At 42.8% G+C, this 19,299-nt stretch overlaps 1 protein-coding gene across 1 annotated transcript in view; it reads right to left on the reverse strand.

Moving 5' to 3' along the window:
• Positions 1-3,284: 3,284 nt before the first annotated feature.
• Positions 3,285-19,299, reverse strand: part of LOC146189023 (2-Hydroxyacid oxidase 1-like) — a 143,312-nt gene continuing 127,297 nt past the window's right edge. The window contains exon 10 of the mRNA XM_084603950.1: positions 3,285-3,321. Within this exon, the coding sequence (XP_084460076.1) occupies positions 3,300-3,321 (22 nt within the window). The 3' untranslated portion in view covers positions 3,285-3,299. The remainder of the gene's footprint in view (positions 3,322-19,299) is intronic.

Genomic DNA, 19,299 nt, shown 5'->3' on the forward strand with positions numbered 1-19,299 from the left:
AGAGCCATTTCTGAGTAAGTACTGCCGCCAAAGCTTGGCGAGGAAAATGACGGCCTAGCCTGAAAGGCTGGTCCAAGTGTGCCAGGGTTTGAGCCTGTGTATATCACAGCAAGGTGTAAAATTTACAGATTGCAGGCATCTAATATGCAGGTTTCTCAGCATCTTGTACGTATGGAAGACCCCGTGCATTATTCGTGCATCTTATGTTCAGTATGCAAAAGCCCCAGCGTCCGGTATGCGAGTGTCTGAATATACAGTGCCACAGCGCCCTCAACCATACAAAGCAATGGGGCATTGACAGAAATAGCAGTAAAAAACAACGATGCTGTTTTAAGGCGAAAGCCTCTAATGGCTCATAATGTCGGCGTCCACCCGGACACAATATAAGTGTAAACTAACCATACTAATCACAATACTCCTTGTCCACATTGAGGAAGATAGATAAAAATAAAAAAAAAAAACATATCCTCTCTCCACTGGGAATCCAGCATATATCCCTCGGATCCCCAGCCGAGCACTTTAATCAACTGCGCCACGCCCGGGATCGTGAAACACAATTCATAATTCTCCTTGTCTGCCGTGAGGATGATAGTAGCGATTACAATGGCTTAGCAATTAGTGATAATAACAATGATGAATATTAGCTATGATAGTTGCGGTGAATTCAGTTAGCAATTGCAATGAGAGCAAACGGTATGCTTAGGCTTTCGCATTGCTGCAGTATAGAATCCACAGTGCATCGGGAATTTTTCTGCCGTAGCTTTTTATACATAGAGTAAAAGCCATCTGGGCATTCGAAATGGAACGCATGGTGTCGGATCACGCTAACGGATCTTCGATTGCGCTAGGCTAAGTTTCTCAACTGCCTACCTCAAAAGAATAAGAAGCACGCGAAAAGGAAACCCACAAATGACAAGCAATGGTCGTGTCATCTAGCGTGGCTAATTCTCTTCGTTCGGCACGCCGTATTGTTTCTTCAGCCACGTACCAACTTTTCAAATCAATCGTTCTTATTGGCTACTACATTTAATTGAGGAACAAGATTCTGGGTGTACAAAAATTATGTAAATATTTTATCCCAACTCTCTAATAGATACCAGAGCAGGAGCATGCTCATGCAAAGGCTAATTGCAATTGTATTTTAGGGCAGCCTACGCGGCTTAACGACGAGCTTTCCTAATAAATAAAACAGTTATGTGGTCTTAAGTGCCAGTTACTAAGGGGCGTGGCTTTGCCTATAGAAATAATGCGAAGTTTTCGTAAGAGAGACCGTCAAGGAGAGTTTAAATCTGTGTATAGAAAGAGCGAAATTGAATGGTATATGATGACAAATCCTGAAATCTTGCACTCTAAAACGTTTTTGCACATATTGTAATATTACTCTGTGCATTTTATTCTTTATTATAATCTCTCCGAAGAAAAAGCGTTTGCTAACGCAAATATGCGCCCAATAATTTAGGAAAAATATATTAGCACAGGTAGCGGAGAGCATAAGCACCCTTCGATTGTTTATGGTCGCAGGCACGCGAACTACTTATAATGGGAGAAGAAAGAAACAAAATAAACACAACAAGCACACACAGCATGTATATAAACATATAGTCTTCTTGGTCCACATTTTTCAAGCCTGTAGCAAAACGCTGCGATGTAAACGTGTGGCTGAGCGTCTATGCAGATATGCAAGCATTTTGTTGTCAAAGCTACACTGCGGTAGGTTTTAAAGACGTCGGCGTGGCACCGTGTTACCGTAGCACAGTGGCACCATGAAAGACGAAGAAGAAGAATAAGGAGAGGAAGAACAAAAACAAGAAGAAAAAAGAAGCAGAAGAAAAAGGAAAAAAGAAAAATAAAGGAAGAAGAAGGAAGAAGCGAACAAAAAGAAAAAGACGAAGAACAAGACAGATAGCTCGATAGTTGGTATTGGCGAACGACAACAGCGTGTTGCTAGGTCAGAAGGTTCGTTCGTACATTGTGACGGTGATGTGCCCCGAAGTTCGACGTAGAGACAATGTCATACTGCTAGAAATTTTCTACACCCAAATGGGAATAGTCAAAGACGAGAGGCAAGCGGTGCTCATACGTGAAGTCATTCCCCTAGGTCATAAATAAAGCTGAAACCATAAACTACTATGAGCAAAACCCACGTCTTTACCCTGAAGCCGATCTTAAGCGTAGCCATGCAAGTTATTTTTGCGTAAATCGAGGTCTAACCAGAAGCTAAATAACATCTAATTTTGTGGTGGTAAATTAGCTAAACATTGCGTAAACATTCCTGCTGCAAGTCGCAAACTTGCGACAAAGCCGCTAAGTGCGCTTGAAGCCACCGGCACGGGACAGTTATCCGATTTTATGAAAGACAATTGATTGGGTGGCGGGTTGTGCAGCATAAAAGAACTGCGTGGCGTGGTGGACATTATGGGAGCTTGAAGATGGTTAGAGTCGAACTAGCGGGCCTTGAACACACAGGAAGACATGCTACCCCTTTGATCCACAGGTATGTTCTAACAACGTATTTAAACCGGAGATTCATGTGTCGGTCATTTTCTCATTTACAGCAGTAACTTACAATAACATAATATATAATGAGTGCGAGATAGCAAAGACACAAATTAAGGAATCATATTAAGCGAGGACCTATTTACATGTAAGCGAACGAGCATTTGTGACTCCAGAAGCAGACGGAAGCTGTTAACGGAGTAGCGTCGCACCTTTGAAGGCAAAGCTTGTGTGTTCCCCTCGATGTCTTCAAACAATGACACAGATGATTCCTAAGAACACATGTCATGACATCTGCATTTATTTCCAAACCAATGAATTGTGCGTGTTGTCTGCATGGACCTCAACTTGGTTTCGTGACACCATCATGTTGCCTGCAATGACAACTCACACGTGATCATAAATCTTCTATGCCTACATGCTCGACGGCCGTATTTGTTCATTGTATCAGTTGCAAGTATTAACTTGTGATCTTGCTTATTTTCTCCATTTCCGCCATAATAATTTCTCGAATGGAGGGAATTGCTTTGAACGAATGAAATATAAAACTTACCCAAATATATTTCCATACCTTTTTTATCCATTCTTTGAACAATGTGGCTTTTCTTTATAAGAAATTGAAGTTCAGTGGATGAACAGTATAATTCAAGAGAGTGCAAGAGAAATGAGACAAACAAAGAGTTTATTTTCGAGCTGGGGTTTGTCTATGCAAGGAGGACATAGAGCATGGTAATATGTGAACTCAGCTCACCTCGAACATCGGCTGCCTCGTGTCGCTTCGGGCCATTTTTCTGAATTGACAATTAACCCGCATCTTTCCAAAACCTAGGAATAAAAGAAATGAAATACGTTGCTACATAACGTGATGTTTTTACTGCAGGATTCTGAGTCGCCGACTTATTGGTCGAAATAATCTGTCAGTGTCATTTCTTGAGATGCCTTCCAAGCAAACGCACTTGCTATTGTATCTACTTTTAAAGATTTAGAAAAAATTAACATCGACAAGAATGTGGCATTGCACATCCAATATATGCTTTTATTATTAATGTGTGCCAATATTGCTTGCTTCTCGACGGTATCACAGTACAGTCTATAGGGTTGAATTTCAGGAATCCTTCTAAGAAGGCTGGGGGACAATTCTTAACGCAAGCTACCCACAGAGCTTGATGTGCCCAACACAGGCTTGCACAATAAGCTCTTAGCCGATCTTTAACACAGACATGTAGACGCAAGACTTGAAGCAATAAAACTTTATAGTTACTGTCCACAAAAGTTGCGTTCAACTCATAGGTCTTATGCCAAAGGCAACAGAACGAAGGCTGACAGGGAGAATCCGTCCATAACCGTCGTTTTGACACGGGCAATTTGTCAGTCGGGAGGTGCACAAATTTTAACTTGTCGAAACGTTGGCTAAGTTTGCTAGTTTACTCGTCAAACACTGTTCAGTTTCATTTGACTTTGTGCACTTATTCTTTTGCGCCTCTGTCTCATGCTGGATGGGAGGTATATGTACCGAGCTTATCCTTACGCACCCAAGGCCTAGACATGGGCTTTAGTAGACGCAATCATCACTGTATTAAATTTTACAATGCATTCTTGTTCTTTTTCCGCGCCTGCGTACCTCCATTATTATTTTTCTTTTTTTTTTTGAGCAAAATGACAACAGATTCATTTGGGTGGAAGGCCGGGCCCTCCCGCGGTATATAATTTTGTTTATCACTTTTATAAAGTCAAGATTTTTATACCTCTGCATTTTATGAGTGCGCCCTGCAGAAAAAACAGCGATCTTTATCAAAATACAAAGATTTTAATCTTCAAAATAAAATTCACAACGCATTGCCGATAATGTAATTTGTCTTCATCTTTAAGATACGCAATTGATTCTCTAAATTCTCACTAAAATTTTAAGCATGATACAAGTAAGTTCCTAAGGACATGCTATTGACGCTAAATGAAAAGTCAGGCTTGGAGCTGAAAAAATATATACGACTCAGAAATATTGGGCGCCATATGTCCCATTAATATTAAAGTCGACTGTTGGGCTTCATGTGTGCATTTCAATGAAGTCTATTCTCGAAGACCGTTTAGAGGCTAATTACGTCTTGTTAATGATATAGTAGTAGTGCATGACTGCTGCCGTTCTGTACTGAGCTGAGCTGAATTCCACTGCGATCGTTTCGCAAGCAGCGCCAGCGCCTTTTCTTAGCACAGAAACTTGCTCGTAGAAAGCTGATAATAGTTTTGTCCGTATTCCTTATTAAACCAATTGCTGAAATTACAATGTAGCGCATTGTAAAACAATCAAACGAATCATATTCAAGGCAGAAAACAAGCAAGGACACAGTATTAAAACACAGATTATCACAAAATATATTATGGTAGCGAAGCTGGAAGCAACATCGCAAATAAAGCTGCATAAAAAAAAGTGTAACAAAAGGAAATTCACATCGGCGAAGAAATCATAAAGTTACGGTAATCTGGTAAGCCATGACCTGCTATCTATTCAGATTCTGACGAGAGTGAGGGAATACCCTGAAGCACATATGTAAAGCATAAGCGCTAGAACCACTTAGTTATTGTTCCCAAAACGCACGAGTCACTTGTATTCGTCATTTACGATTAATGTGAGACAAGCGTCACTGCATCGAAGCATAAAATATCAAAATAATGCGCTATACAGATTTTTCTGCCAAACTGAAAGCTTTCTTCCATAACGACACGTTGTGTGGCTGCACTGATTCTTAATGAGCATGAGGATGTAGATTGGGTTTTGTTCCAGTTTCGCCAAAGGAAGTAATCTGTATTAGGTGAGCAAGAATTTTGGTACATAAATTCGTAGCTGTTTCAAACAATTCACCTGCTCTTCTCTGTATTCGTAGGAGGTTTCCAAATATGAGGCTGGGCTCGGAACCAGGAACGCCCATTTGTTTGAATAAGAGAACTTATTTTTGCGCTATGCATATACGGTGAGAAAGAAAAGAAAACTTTATATATTGCAGAATATCTATGCCCTCAAGAATGGCTTTCAGAAGATCCCATCAGGGAAAAGAGCAGACAACGTTATAGGCAACCGTGATTTAATATTAGGCGCATGGGCGCGCAAATGAAATTCTCCACAGAAAATCCGACATTTTTGCTGTTTCTTAAGCAACACTCCATTGTGAGCCAAATTAGCGTGCTTGCCTATTTGCTTATACATCTTCTGATCTCATAATCCCCTATCACCAGCCTCTCATTCTTCTTTTTCGCTTACCTTGTGCAGTGTAGCAGGCCAGCTACTCAAATTTCCGGCCGTCCACTCTGCCTTCAAATTCAATGCTCACATCTCTTTTTTTTTTGCAGTTCAATACATAGGAGCGCAGGCAGCCGAATTATACTCGAGCTCTTTCTCAAATAAAAGGGAAATCGGCATTGTCCTTCCTTTACAGCTACAGGCTGGGCTTTAGAAGCGTGGTGAGACAAATGCTTGGTCGTTTCATGAGACCACATCGCAGCTGCTCACGGAAATGCCGGCAAAATTAGAACAAGAAGTGCTTGCTTGAAGAAGAGAAATTGCTTGGGTGTGTAAGAGAAAATAAAATTCATGACAAGGATCATATAACGTGTACCGCCACGCTACATCAATGTAAGAGCAAATAATGTTTGAACTAAGAATATTATTATTTAAAAAGGTGCATCCGTACGCAACATATCTCGTGGTCATCACTCACACATTTATATATTTCAGAATCATATCCTAAATGAAACAAAATAGAGGGAGAATCTCTTCAAGCCTTCAAACAGTTTGGACGCTGACCTTTCACAATTCCCGTAATAAGTTTTTCTTCAGTCGGCATGGCTGCAGTGAAACTGGAAAATAGATGGATAATATTTGCGATAAAAAAGAGACCGTAGTGTGGATTCATTAAGCGGACTTTCGACCTTTAGCCTATCTTTCTACTACCACTTTATTTTCGCCCTTCTACTTCACCTCTCGTTACACTAATGAATGGTAAGCACCTTTATCTTTAGCCTCATCGGTTTAGTGTTAGTTGGGACCAGCGTAACGGGCTGAGCACTTCCCCATGTTAAACACCGGGTCGGGGTCGGCACCTTAGAAGGATGAATTGATGCATAAATGCAATGGCCAAGCAGAAGGTCGTTATCACAGAAACCATCCCAAGTGTGGTTATCATATACCAATTAGAAGGGTTCGAAAGAGGTTTTACTAAGGGTCGAACAGAGAATATAGCCCTCTGTAAGCTGCACGGCGAACAGCACAAGACCACAGTCCGTCTAGCACAAACCAGCGAGATCGAGCAACGCAGCGGCCCTTCGTCGTTCTCTTCCTCGTCTTCGTGATATCCACTCTTCGTTCACTACAATTTCCCCGGGAGCGAAGAGGAGCCACCCTGGCGACCTATGACGAGGGCAAGATGAGCGGGTCGTAGTACGTTTCGAGGCGGCTCACGTGCACAGTTTCGCGGCCGCGATGACGCATGTCAGAAGAGGGAGTGAGTGGTTCCACGATATATATTACAGGGTAGGTTTGGTGAACGATGCTGTAGGGGCCGTGGTACTCAGTTCGAAATTTCGGTGACAATCCTGGTGGGGTGCCAGGAAGCCAGAGCCAAATGAGGGATCCTGCAGGGAAAGCATGTGGCGTCTGATTTTTGTCGTGACGATGCATTTGGCGGCCTTGAGATTCCGGTGTTAAACTGCGGGCCAGCTGGCGACATTCCTCCGCATGCTTTGCAGCCTCGGAAGGTGGAGTCCACTCGGAGGAGTTGGGACGATATGGTAATACAGTGTCCTGAAGAGCGCCTCATGCCCATAAAGGAGAAAGTAAGAGCTAAATCCGGTGGTTGACTGCGTGGCGTTGTTGTAAGCTTACGTCACGTACGAAAGGAAGAATAGCGTCCCAGTTAGTCTGATCGGCGGCAACGTACATCATGAGGATATATCCGAGAGCACGATTTAAGCGCTCATGCATCAGCCCGTAAGTTTGAGGGTGATAGGCTGTGGTGGCCCGATGTATAGTGCGACATTCAGCCAGTAGAGCTTCAACAACGTTGGAAAGGAAGACTCGGCCTCTGTCATTCAGCAGCTCACTCGGCGCGCCGTGGCGAAAAACAAAATGATGAAGCAGAAACAAGGCAACGTCACGGGCAGTAGCGGCAGGTAGGGCGGTGGTCTCCGCATATCGGGTGAGGTGGTCGATGCCGACGATAATCCAGCGGTTCCCAGAGACCGTGCAGGGAAGTGGCCCGTAAAGATCAACGCCAATGCGATCAAAAGGACGGGCCGGGCATGGAAGAGGTTGTAAGGGGCCTGAAGCACGAGGTGTGAATGAATTGCGGCGCTAAAAGGCGGTGCAGGAGCGGACATATTTGCGAATATAACCGTACATGCCGCGCCAATAGTAGCGTTGAGCGATTCTTTGAAACGTCTTGACTACACCAGGATGGGCACACTGAGGGTCAGCATAGAAAGAGGCGCAAATTTCATGTCGTAAATGGCGAGGAATGACGAGAAACCACCGTCGACCATCATGTATATAATTGCGGCGATAGAGAAGACCGTCTCGTAGGGCAAAGTGTGGTGCTTGTCGGCTTAAAGTCGAGAAGGCACAGCGTTGGGAGAAGTGGACACGATGTCGATAAGAGATGCGAGCCACGGGTCTTTGCGCTGCTCTGCAGACATATCAGCGGTGGTTAGAGACTAGAGGACGGGATCAGCCGCCGTGGAGAAAGCAGGTTCGCTGGATAGGGGAGAACGAGACAGAGCGCCGGCGTCCATGTGTTAATGGCCAGAGCGATATATAACGCGGATGTCAAATTCCTGAAGGCGGAGAGCCCATCGTGCGAGGTGGCCGGACGAGTCTTTAAGAGAGGACAGACAACATAACGCGTGGTGGTCCGTGACGAGGGTCGCAATTTCGTTAGTGCCCAGACAATTGCCAAACACTCCTTTACCTTAACTGAGTAGTTGCATTCAGCTTTAGAGAGGACACGACTCGCGTACGCAACGACGTATTCCTCAACATCGTTTTTCCGTTGAGCCAAGACAACTCTGAAGCCAACGCTACTCGCATCAGTTTTGACCTCGGTGGGTGCTGGCGGGTCGTAGTGGCGAAGGAGTGGTGCCGATGTCAAAAGATGGCGCAGTGCCGTGAACATTTCGTCGCACTCGGTCGACCAGGCAGTTAACTCACTGTTTCTCCTGAGTAGTTTCGTCAGGGGTTCAATAATAGAAGCAAAATTCCGTACGAAGCGCCGAAACTACGAGCACAAATCTAGGAAGCTTCGAAGTTGCTTGAGTGAGACCGGTATAGGAAACTCTGCGACTGCGCGCAGCTTGGCCGGATCAGGGCGAACACCTTCCTTAGAGACGATGCGACCCAAAATTGTCAACTGCCGGGCATCGAAGTGACACTTCTTAAGATTCAGTTGTAGGCCAGCGTCAGTAAGACAAACCAAGACTTTTCGCAAGCGCTCTAGGTGCGTAGCAAAGTCGGTGGAAAAGACAACAATGCCGTCCAAGTAGCAGAGGCAGATGTGCCACTTGAACGTCCGCAAGATGTTATCCATCATCCTCTCGAATGTGGAGGGCGCATTGCACAGACCGAAGGGCATCACATTAAATTCATACAGGCCATCCGGCGTCACAATTGCGGTCTTCTCTTTGTCACAGGCGGCCACTTGCCAGTAACCGGAACGTAAATCAAGAGACGAAAAATACTCGGCATTTTGGAGGTAATCAAGAGCGTTGTCTATACGCGGAAGGTGTAATTGTCCTTGTGGGTAAATTTGTTGAGCCGCCGGTAATCGATACAATTCATGAAGCGTAGTGCGAACGCCGCTCTGAATAATAGCAAGATGCTGACGTACGAGTGACGGTACAAAGAAAATGCTTCGATTCTGTCAAAGAGAAACACAGGTAAGAGATAAAAGGTGGTAATCGCCCATTACTGGTTTTAAGTTGCAATGTGGATGTTGACGTTGATCATCGTCGTATATGGGATCAATAGTGAGCGAAGGTGACATAGCATGGCGATCGAGGACACGATGTAAGCGTCTCCTTTTGTGTCCTGTGCGATGTATGGAGAGATTTTTTGTTTTATTTGTGTTGGTCCAGAAGGAGGCTTCCGCGGCTGATATTGGCACCGATTACCCTTCTGCGAAGATTTTAATGAACAACTTGAGCTGATATTACACATTGAGAAAATACAGCGCAACTACAAAACTAGAGTACATTGTATACGAAACACAGAACTGCCTTGAATAGAAAGAAAGATAATTTATGGCATACCTGTTAACATCGATCCCACTACTTTGGGCACAATAGTCGAGTACCCTGACCACTGCACCACCGCAGAGGGGTACGTATCTAAAAATTTCTACATTGTATTGAAGAACATCTTACTAAATGTTCGCGATAGTGTAGCTTCACCCTGCTCCTGTAGCGGTGCCACGTCTCTTCCTACTGTCACATAATTCTCTTACAGTCGTCGCAGACCGAGCCATACAAGTAAGAATACCCCAGAAGAATCCAAATCTTGTTCATGAGGCGCCTGCTTCTGGGACTGAGAATTGGTGCCGGTCTCACGCAGAATCTTTTTCATTTGGCGGTTTTTCTTTCAGGTCCACGGATAAAAATACCGTACGCATTTGGGAGCACGCTCCAAAAATTTTAAGTGTTAGCTTATAGAGCTGGTTCGGCCAAAAAGCCGTCGGCGTCCTATTTGTTGCAACCTCGGATCGAAATTAATGTGAGGCTGCGTAATAATTGTATAATGGTAATTTGTGGTTTTAGTGATTGATAATTGAGTGGTGTGTAATAGGCGATGAAAAAAATTGATGAAATTATAATATTTTAATAAATGATGAGTGAAGAAATAAAACAAAATTACAGAAACAAACAAGTTCCTACGAACTGCACTTATATGATCTCATCGGCATGCATATCTCATCGCACTCTCCAACAGCTCTAGATCAGTCCTTAACGTGCGCGAACCATGACCTTCACCGCTTCATTTTTCTTTTTTACCGGCGCAGATTGGAATGGCTTTCGCGATGAAATGTTAATAACTTGTCCCGTGACCTTTGTTCGCAAAGCCTGGAGCTGTTTATCATCATCGTTAAGATACAGGAGTATTTTCAGTTTCTGTAAGAAATATTTTTACAGTCAGAAGTGACATTAAACACTTGACCAACATATTTACGAATGTATCTTATAAACTTGGCTAACATATTGATCACTGCGCCATCTACCGTGTAGGTTACTCCATCGGTAGAAACATCATCTACCGTACAACTACTTGGTTCAGTTAGCTTTTCAATGTAACCTGATTTGTGTTCAGGAGAAGGCTAACTAATATCCCACGGAACTTAACCGTGGTAAATATAATTTTGCGTCACTTAGCACCAAACGCAGTCACATTCACTGAGGGAAGTGACGCCATACGTGCTACATTGTAAACACGAATATCCTTATCAGAATTATGAAAGAAGGGTTTAGTTTCTATTTTGTGGCTTAGCGTCTCAATGAACCTCGGGCTGTGAGAGACGCTGTAGTTGAGTGATCCAGCAATGTTGGATACTTGAGATTCTTTACCATGCAGTGACATCGCACAGCACATGAGAGTCTTATTTTTTACTTCAAAAACTTTCCGCTGCGACCTTGATTTCTTTCCGCGGCAGTGGGCTCAGCAGTCGAGCCTCGTAACTACTGAGCGGAGCTACCTGACTGACTACAGTAGGGTATACTTATACTGCTCAAGCACTGGGGTAATATTTGTCTTCACGAACAAAGCATTCAAACGGTTTACCTCGGTGAATGACAGAATATTGTGCTGCAGCAGTACAATTTCACGTGGTTATGCTTGTTGTGTTTGTGTGATTAAACTTTTTTTATGAGTTAATCTGATGGACAACTCTATATCTTGACAATACATTGCATATGCTTCTCAGAGACTCTAACACCAGTGCCTCAGCCCAAAACCCAGAAGCTAACGTTTATTGCCAACGAGCTGTTACTAGCCTGCCGTTTAATGACATTGCCAGTCAGCAGGAACGCCTCGCTAGGCTAGAAATTATGATCTGTAGTAGTGCGCGTTCAGTGAAAAGTGCCGGTTGCGATCGATGCAACGCCACTCAGCATTTTAGATTCACTTTTGAATCGGTTTGGTACATGTTGAGCACCTCTATCGTCCTATCGATTCCCGATTCGAGACGCCTCGGCAGTCGGCACACATGGCAACCTTTCCTCTCCCTCATGCACGAAACAGTAGGTTTTGCTCGCCAGACCACAAACACTGGCCAGAGGTAGGCACGTTCTACGTGACAGAGCTGTGTCCCTCCTCTTTCTCTCCATCCTCTTCCCTCTCTGCGCTCCCTACATCAAAGCTCAGATCGGCTCTTGACAACGCGTTTTGTTGATAAAGCTGTTACGATGGTGCTTAACAACTCTAAAAACGATGTAATTATGGTTGGTAGCGGCAGCCGATTTCTGTTTCAAGAATTCGAAGTTGTGGCAATTAGGAGGACCTTTGCCGAGGCTTCAATCTCTTCTATATATAAACCTCAATACGTGCGGCTTCGTGTTTTAATTAGTCTTTCATGGATACTGCAGCGGTGTGCATGGGCAGCTTCGAAACCTGCCGAAAAGACTATTTGGCTTCATCACGCGCTAGATATGAACACTATATATGAGCTGGAATAGCCTTCCACATGGCGTTCCAGCAGTCAGCTGCCAATCCATGCTTTGTAACAGATGGCAACGATACTCAACCGTGAATATACATTTATTTCGATATACGCGTACCTAGTTCAAGGGGTGTACGAAAATAATAATTTTGAAACTGAGGGAAAACTGTTGTTTGGTATAGAATCAAACACCAACACTGCAGCTTATAAGGAAATCACCTACGAAGAGAATAATAAAGAACAAAAAAAAACTTGATACAAACAAAATATCTGTAGCCTATTCTTCATTTCACATCCAACGAGCTATGCGCCAGCGGCAGCGCGGAAGTAAAGTGCTGCGGCTTATGAAGGTAAACATATATAGACATCAAATGGCTCAGCACAGATCTCTACAAAATGGTCGCAGCGCAAGGTATAAGTATTGCTCTGGGTTTCAAGTGATACGGTAGTAATATTACCTTTTGCGCTCAGTAGCAAAACTGATTCAATCAGGGGTACAGCTCAGAATTTAATGCAGATAACGGCTAAGCGATAAAATTGAGTAGGGTTCAACGCTGCTGAATCGGATGTGGAGCGAAATAATTCGCTGCTGGTGACCGAGTGTTCTTCGTCTTCTTGTTCGTTTTTCATGTTACCACGGCAACAGCTCAGCTCAGTTCAGTTCAGTTGTTCAGTCGTGTCCGACTGTTCGTGACCCTATTCACCATATCACGCCACGCTTTCCGGTCTCTCACTAACTTTCTAAAATCACATAACTTCATCTGCAGCTCCTGTAGCATCTGTAGCAACGGCAACACGTTGCTACAAATAACACGCCGCCACGCTGACAGCTTGAAAATTTATCGCAGTGTAGCTTTCGTAACAAAATTATGCCCTTCTAAATCGGTAGGAAGCTTCGCTGAAATTTGCCTGAGCCCTGCCGCGCTGCTAGAATGACGTTTGTGAGTTTTATAAACGGCCCTGGGGGATTTGGCCCGACACGTACTAATGATTGGAGAGTGGTCTTCTGCAATGGAACGGGTAGTGTTTTTAGGACAGTCCGCTGTAAAGTCCAGCTGGCCTTATTTCGACCTTGTGCCAGTTGTATCGAATTCTTGGGAAAAACCCGAAGGGCATTTTCAATTCCTTTCCAATAATTATGAAAATACCCTATCCCATTCATCGAAAAATTTCACGAAGACCATTAATGGTCTGCAGATAGAAATTTTGCAATGTTTTAACCTCTATATCTGTTTCACGTACCCGTCGTGGAGCATCGACAATATTGTTGTCATTTAGCCCAGCAAATTGAAGTGAATGAGTTGCCAAAATGCTTAATCCTAATTTAGCTTCTCCCTTCTCCTATCGATGGCCACCGCAATAGGTGCAAGTACAAAAGAAAGACGGCTCTGACATTTCTGCCGCGATTACCAATCCTTCCGGAATGTAGCTCGGAAAAATGACCCGGCCAAGGAATATGGACATGAGAGATCACATCATCATGAAGACCGCCACATGAAGGTGAGGCTGCCGCACAGTGCTAACTACCAGAGATATCTTTCTCACAGAGTCCGGTGCTAAAAACCGCATGAGTGTTTTTAATGCGAATTCTCTAAGTACACACTACTTTAAAGAATGCCTACGGGTACGTGGAGTTACATAATGGCATTTGGTACTATGGCGTGTCGCGGACTCTCAACCTCTACAGTCTTTCGCACATCGCTATCTACATCAGTGATTTTATTCTTTGAGGTGAATTTAGTAATAATTATTATAAAATTACCCGCTTGCACCCACAAAAAGCACGTCTGTATGGCTACGAAGGTAATCTACGTTAAAAAAAAAGCGAAGTTTATATCCTGCATATAGGCAATATAGTTATTTGCGACCGAATAGAGTGAAAATAATAAATAATTTATATTAACTAATATGCACAGCGTATAACCTGAAAAGCAAATTTCGCGAGCAATAATAGCAGCTAAGATATATATGAAATTTAGAAGTATGACCTACCGGTGCGGACACAAGTACACCGAGCGTGCAATTCGCTTCAAAATTTTTTCACGCGGAGACAAATTGAAAGTGGTAGTTGTGGTATGTGCGAACAGTTAGAGCACCCCTCTGCCCTTTCACTTTGAAAACATTGTCCTCTTATTTTTTTTGCAGAAGTCGTGATTTTTATTTGAACGAAAAAGCGTGGTTCATTTACTTACGTGCGCATCTCTACATCTCTGAAGTATCGGTGGTTTTAAATACGCTGCCGCTGTTTCCACAATTATAACTACTATCCCTAAGTCCTAAATAATGATCTATATCGGAGAAATTGGGACAATGTTTTTCACATACCTGTGGAAACTAACTGCTGGATAAGTTTATATATATTTCTTGGAGCATGAATATGCTGCATAAATTTGCGCCTCAGGCTCTTAACATGCAACGGCACATCTTTGCTACACCTTAGTAAATCGAGTAAACATTACTTCCAGATTTAACACTGATGCTTTCTCTTCTCGTTACCGGTTGATAGCAGTGCTCCTTGAATCAAAATGTTGTGTATTGCGGTAGACAAGATCTCGGCCGACAAACCCAGGCTTGGATGAGCACGGAGCTGTCTCTCTTTTGCACGAGCCCAAGTATCATCTTCATGTCATCTTGATTACGAAGCTTATCTACGTCATAAAGGTGCTCCATTGCGCAATAATGTACAGTTCATACATAAATTGTTTCCTACTTTTGTGGGGTGCACTTCATGGGAGCCTATATGTTGAAACAATTTGCTTCTCCCTCTGGAGGCTGGTGGAGCTGGTCTTGTTTGTTAATCAGCTTGTTTCAAGGTTTTTCTTTTTTAGAACAGCAAGTCAACACTTCCTCCTAGCTGTGTTTAATGGGAGAATAAGCGCCCATTTGTCTAATTTCTTTGCGTCCACTGGTCATAAAATTGAGGTTCCTTTGTGAGGTTTTCTTAAGGAAGTTGCCAAAACGTTCCATTTCCTCACGGTACGTTTTTCTTTAGAATACCTATGCAGTCTATCCAGCAGACAGATGACAAAAGTGCTGATTGAGACCTTATTTCCTGTACCGATGTACCGGTAGCCTCACCTCAATTTTCTAGGCAATAGTTTGGTTAGGTTTGGTTTTGGGTTTTAACGTCTCAAAGCGACTCAGGCTATGAGAGACGCCGTAATGGAGGACTCCCGAAATTTCAACCACCTGAGATTCTTTAACGACCACTTACACCGCACAACACACGGGCGCTCAGCTTTTCGCTTCCATCAAAAAGCGGTGTAGTAATGCGCGTGTAACGAATGTATATACAATCAGTCGCAAAAGCTTTCTTTTTTAAACTTCACACCTTAACTTTACTTGTCAAAACGTGGCTTCGTTTAATATGAACTTTGGTGTCATAATCAGTAGACTGTCGCTTGTGTCAGCAGCCAGAAACTATAGGTTAATGTTCTGTGTATTGCCGGGCCCTGTTGAAAAAACCGTATGAGCAACGTATGAGAAATGTATGATAGCTGATTGATGTGTAGGATCTGGACGATATATGTGCAATAAAGGTGATACTTTGTACGATCTCATACAAATGTTGAAAGATTTCTGTTTGATATTATATAAGTTGTCTCATATCGTTAGTCATACAACATTGTATGTCATCCCTCTCATTCAGCTCTCATACAACTGACGTTGATATCATATTTTCTGTGTGATACTGAACGTCCATCACATTCGTGATCATTCAGTTGGTGTTTGAGGTCTCAAGAATTCTGTGATATTCCTTCATTCCAAATTATTCGCCCTGAATTTCGGGTTACGTTATACAAAATCTTTTTTGTTGCTAATATGAGCAAGGTATCAAAGGGCTTGAGACATAAGGATACGCTGACGGGCTTAATAAATTTTGTAAAATGTATCACGAAGAAACGTGAGTAATGTAAATAACCTAACGGATCGCTGCGCAGCTTTTGACGTACATCTTTGGTGAACGAAATTAATTCAGACCGCTAGTATAAAAGAATAATGTACTGCACAATATATAATTAATGTATTAGAGGGACCACACACTGCATACGATAAAGTTAGGACAATTTACTAAAAGAACCATGCAGTGCAAATAAAGTAAACTTCTTTTACGATGCCAAATCATGCCAATAAACAGTGCTTGCACATGTGTTGATCGGTTTATACAGTTAAACCGCGGCTAACATGTGTCGCGGTCAAAAAGAAAAACGCCAAAGACGAAGCGGGTACCCCGAGACGTACGAACTTGTTTCCGCGCAGTTTCGCTGCCCTAAATGCCGGCCCAGCGGCTGCTTGCGAATGTATGTATATCTGCGTGTGTGCGTGCGTGTTTATGTGTGTGGACACGCTGGCGACCGAACTTCAACGACATTGAAACCGGCAAGGGTGCCGCGAGGGGGCGCATACGAGGCGACAAGATGAATGGAACCTGCTTCCGCCGCCGTTCTTGAAAGGAACCATATGCCCGCCACAACTAAGCGAACTTCGAAGACACCACGCAGGCTGTATGCCAGGCCACGGCCGGTCTCGAGGGAGAGAGCGCGCGCTCTTTCCTCGAGACCGGCCGTGGCCAGGCGAGTGCGAAGGAAGTAAAAACAGGAGATAAAGGAAGCTCTGAAGAGGGAGCTGGGTAAGGCCAAGCGGCAGCGGGGACAGTGGCATTCGAGACTCCAAACCAAACGGTCGTCCACAGAATTTTCTGTACAATTTTCTTTGTTCGTGTATCCAGATATACGCGTTGTCAAGTTTCACCGGAGTTTTGTTCTGTGGCCGACAACCCAATGCATAGACGACAACGACAACAAAGAAACGTTTGTTCTCATTCCCATATGTCATCAAATCCCATTTTTCCCGGAATATAGCAATGATCAATCAAATAGCACAATCAGCGCACTCGGAATTGGGAAGTGCCCGAGGTGAGCTGTACACTGCGCCGCAATGCCGCTCAACTAAAAAAAGTATATATTTTCCAACTCAAAACAAAATTATCTCGAATAAATTACATCGAGTTAGAAGCAGATAAATTGGACTATTAGTAGAGTAATATTTTTAGGTGGAGACTCAGTGTGTGCATCCTGCAACCAATGTTTTTGGAAATAGCTGTTTGTATACCGCAATTTCTATTTCGTCTTGCAAACAGAAATACAGATCACAAGCAGAACTTATTTTTGCTTTAAGGCACGTCATCTGACAATTACTGAACAAGATTTATTCAACCGCAATACGATCGCTGCTTTCGAAATCAATCCGAGAAATAACACCAATTTTGAGATACTGAAAGAAACAAAATTTAGTGACGAAACTTTTCACTTTTGCATTAAATTGGAGCATGAAGGAGCATGTAAATATGTAGGAAAATGTGTAAATACGCTAATGTGATCAATCGAAGCGTTAAAGAATTCTGATCCCTGCATTCGCACGAAGCCTTATATTTCAACACGCGATTCAAGATGCATTTGTTTTTCTCGAGAAATATTCAGCAGTTTACGAATATTTATACCCACTACCAGGAACGTTTTTCTTTGTGGGAGATGTGAGATAGTCCCGTGCTGAGATGGTCCGTACACTCAGGATGTTTGAGATAGAATGACCCAACTACAACGAAGTAAAAGCTGCTGGAGTATTAAACTCTAGGACTGATTCATTTGTCAGTGAGAAAGCACATACAAAACAAAACTGATCGTATCACGATCATGTGACATTTAGGAGGTAACCTTTTCATCGCCGAGAAGGAAGACGCTGTCTCAAGGGAAGCTGATCGAAAAAAATCGCTGCATTCATAGTCCCTTGTTTTTTAACGATGTTGTATTATCCATAAGGCACTTCGCACCCCATCGTCAGTTTACCTGGGGCAAGGACCGACCCATTGCTCTGTGCCTGCTTTCTAGACATATAATGTGCAAAATGAAGCGCAGGAATACTCTCGAAGTCACTATTTTAGTTTTTGCCCTCCGCACGCTCCCCCCCCCCCCTAACAAACCAATAAATAAACTAATGGCAGTAGTCGCATGTGCTATGAGCATGACAAGTCTCGGCGCGTGTAACGCACAACACATCCATCATCATGGTTAAACAATAAACTTGTTTATCATTCCAACCGTGCTACGCCTTGGAAACGGAGTAAACAAATATTAGAGGAAAGGAGCGGTTCCTATGAGTGCGAAGCGAAAGAGGCGAAACAGATCTGCTTATTTTACAACGCACGCAACTATATGGGTTCAGACAAGTCTGCTGTGTTGCCAGAAACTATAACGTGATTGAGGACAGAGCCAAATGTTCTGGTCATGACAAAACTGAAAACGTTATCCTTTCAAGCTGCTGCATTCCTTCTATAATACTGGCAGAAGTGTGCATGAGTTTTGTAAAAAAATCATGTGCACAAACATGCACAAATTTTAGGCATGTTTTAGTAAACAAATTGTAAAACATTGGTTCGGGAGCTGTGCGCTACAAATATATTCATTTTCAACCTTACATACTGGCATAATGCTTTGCGTTGATTGCACTAAAACATTTCTTGTTTATTGCGCAGGTTATATAGTTAATTTAAGGGAGAATTTGCAGCTCTAGACGGCTAGATGTGTTTCTCACAACTCCACCAAAGCACGTGAGCCAAAGCGATTTGCTTATGATAGTATATTTAAAGTGCACATTAAAAATTGTCTTCAAAAATATAGTATTGTTAATTATTCCCAAATTAGAGAAACGGGATGATACAATTACTAAACTGGATTGAATACTGCTGCGCATCGCAATAAAAAAGAAGTCAGGATAGAGAAAACAATAAGCTTTCACTTGCGTTTTGCCATGACATTTCCATACAAAAACGAATTTATATCATTTCAAGCTGATTTCAAACCTTGCCAATAAGTAGAAAAAGACTTTACAAGCACTGAGAAGGCTTTTTTTAATTACCTAAAATAAAATATATATAAATGCAGCAAGTACTAAATCGAATTTTTGATAATTACTTCATAAAGGGAAAGCCATAAGCACATATAGAATAACAGCATGCGTTTTTTATTGATATTGTTACTTTGCATAATGCAATACTTTTAATGACTGATAATAGCAATGTACCTAGCATTGCTTCCAGAAATTTCGATATAGATCGAAG

This window comes from Amblyomma maculatum, chromosome 5 (genome assembly GCF_055883805.1).
Source record: "Amblyomma maculatum isolate TAMU_Amacu chromosome 5, ASM5588380v1, whole genome shotgun sequence".
NCBI classification, from domain to species: domain Eukaryota; kingdom Metazoa; phylum Arthropoda; class Arachnida; order Ixodida; family Ixodidae; genus Amblyomma; species Amblyomma maculatum.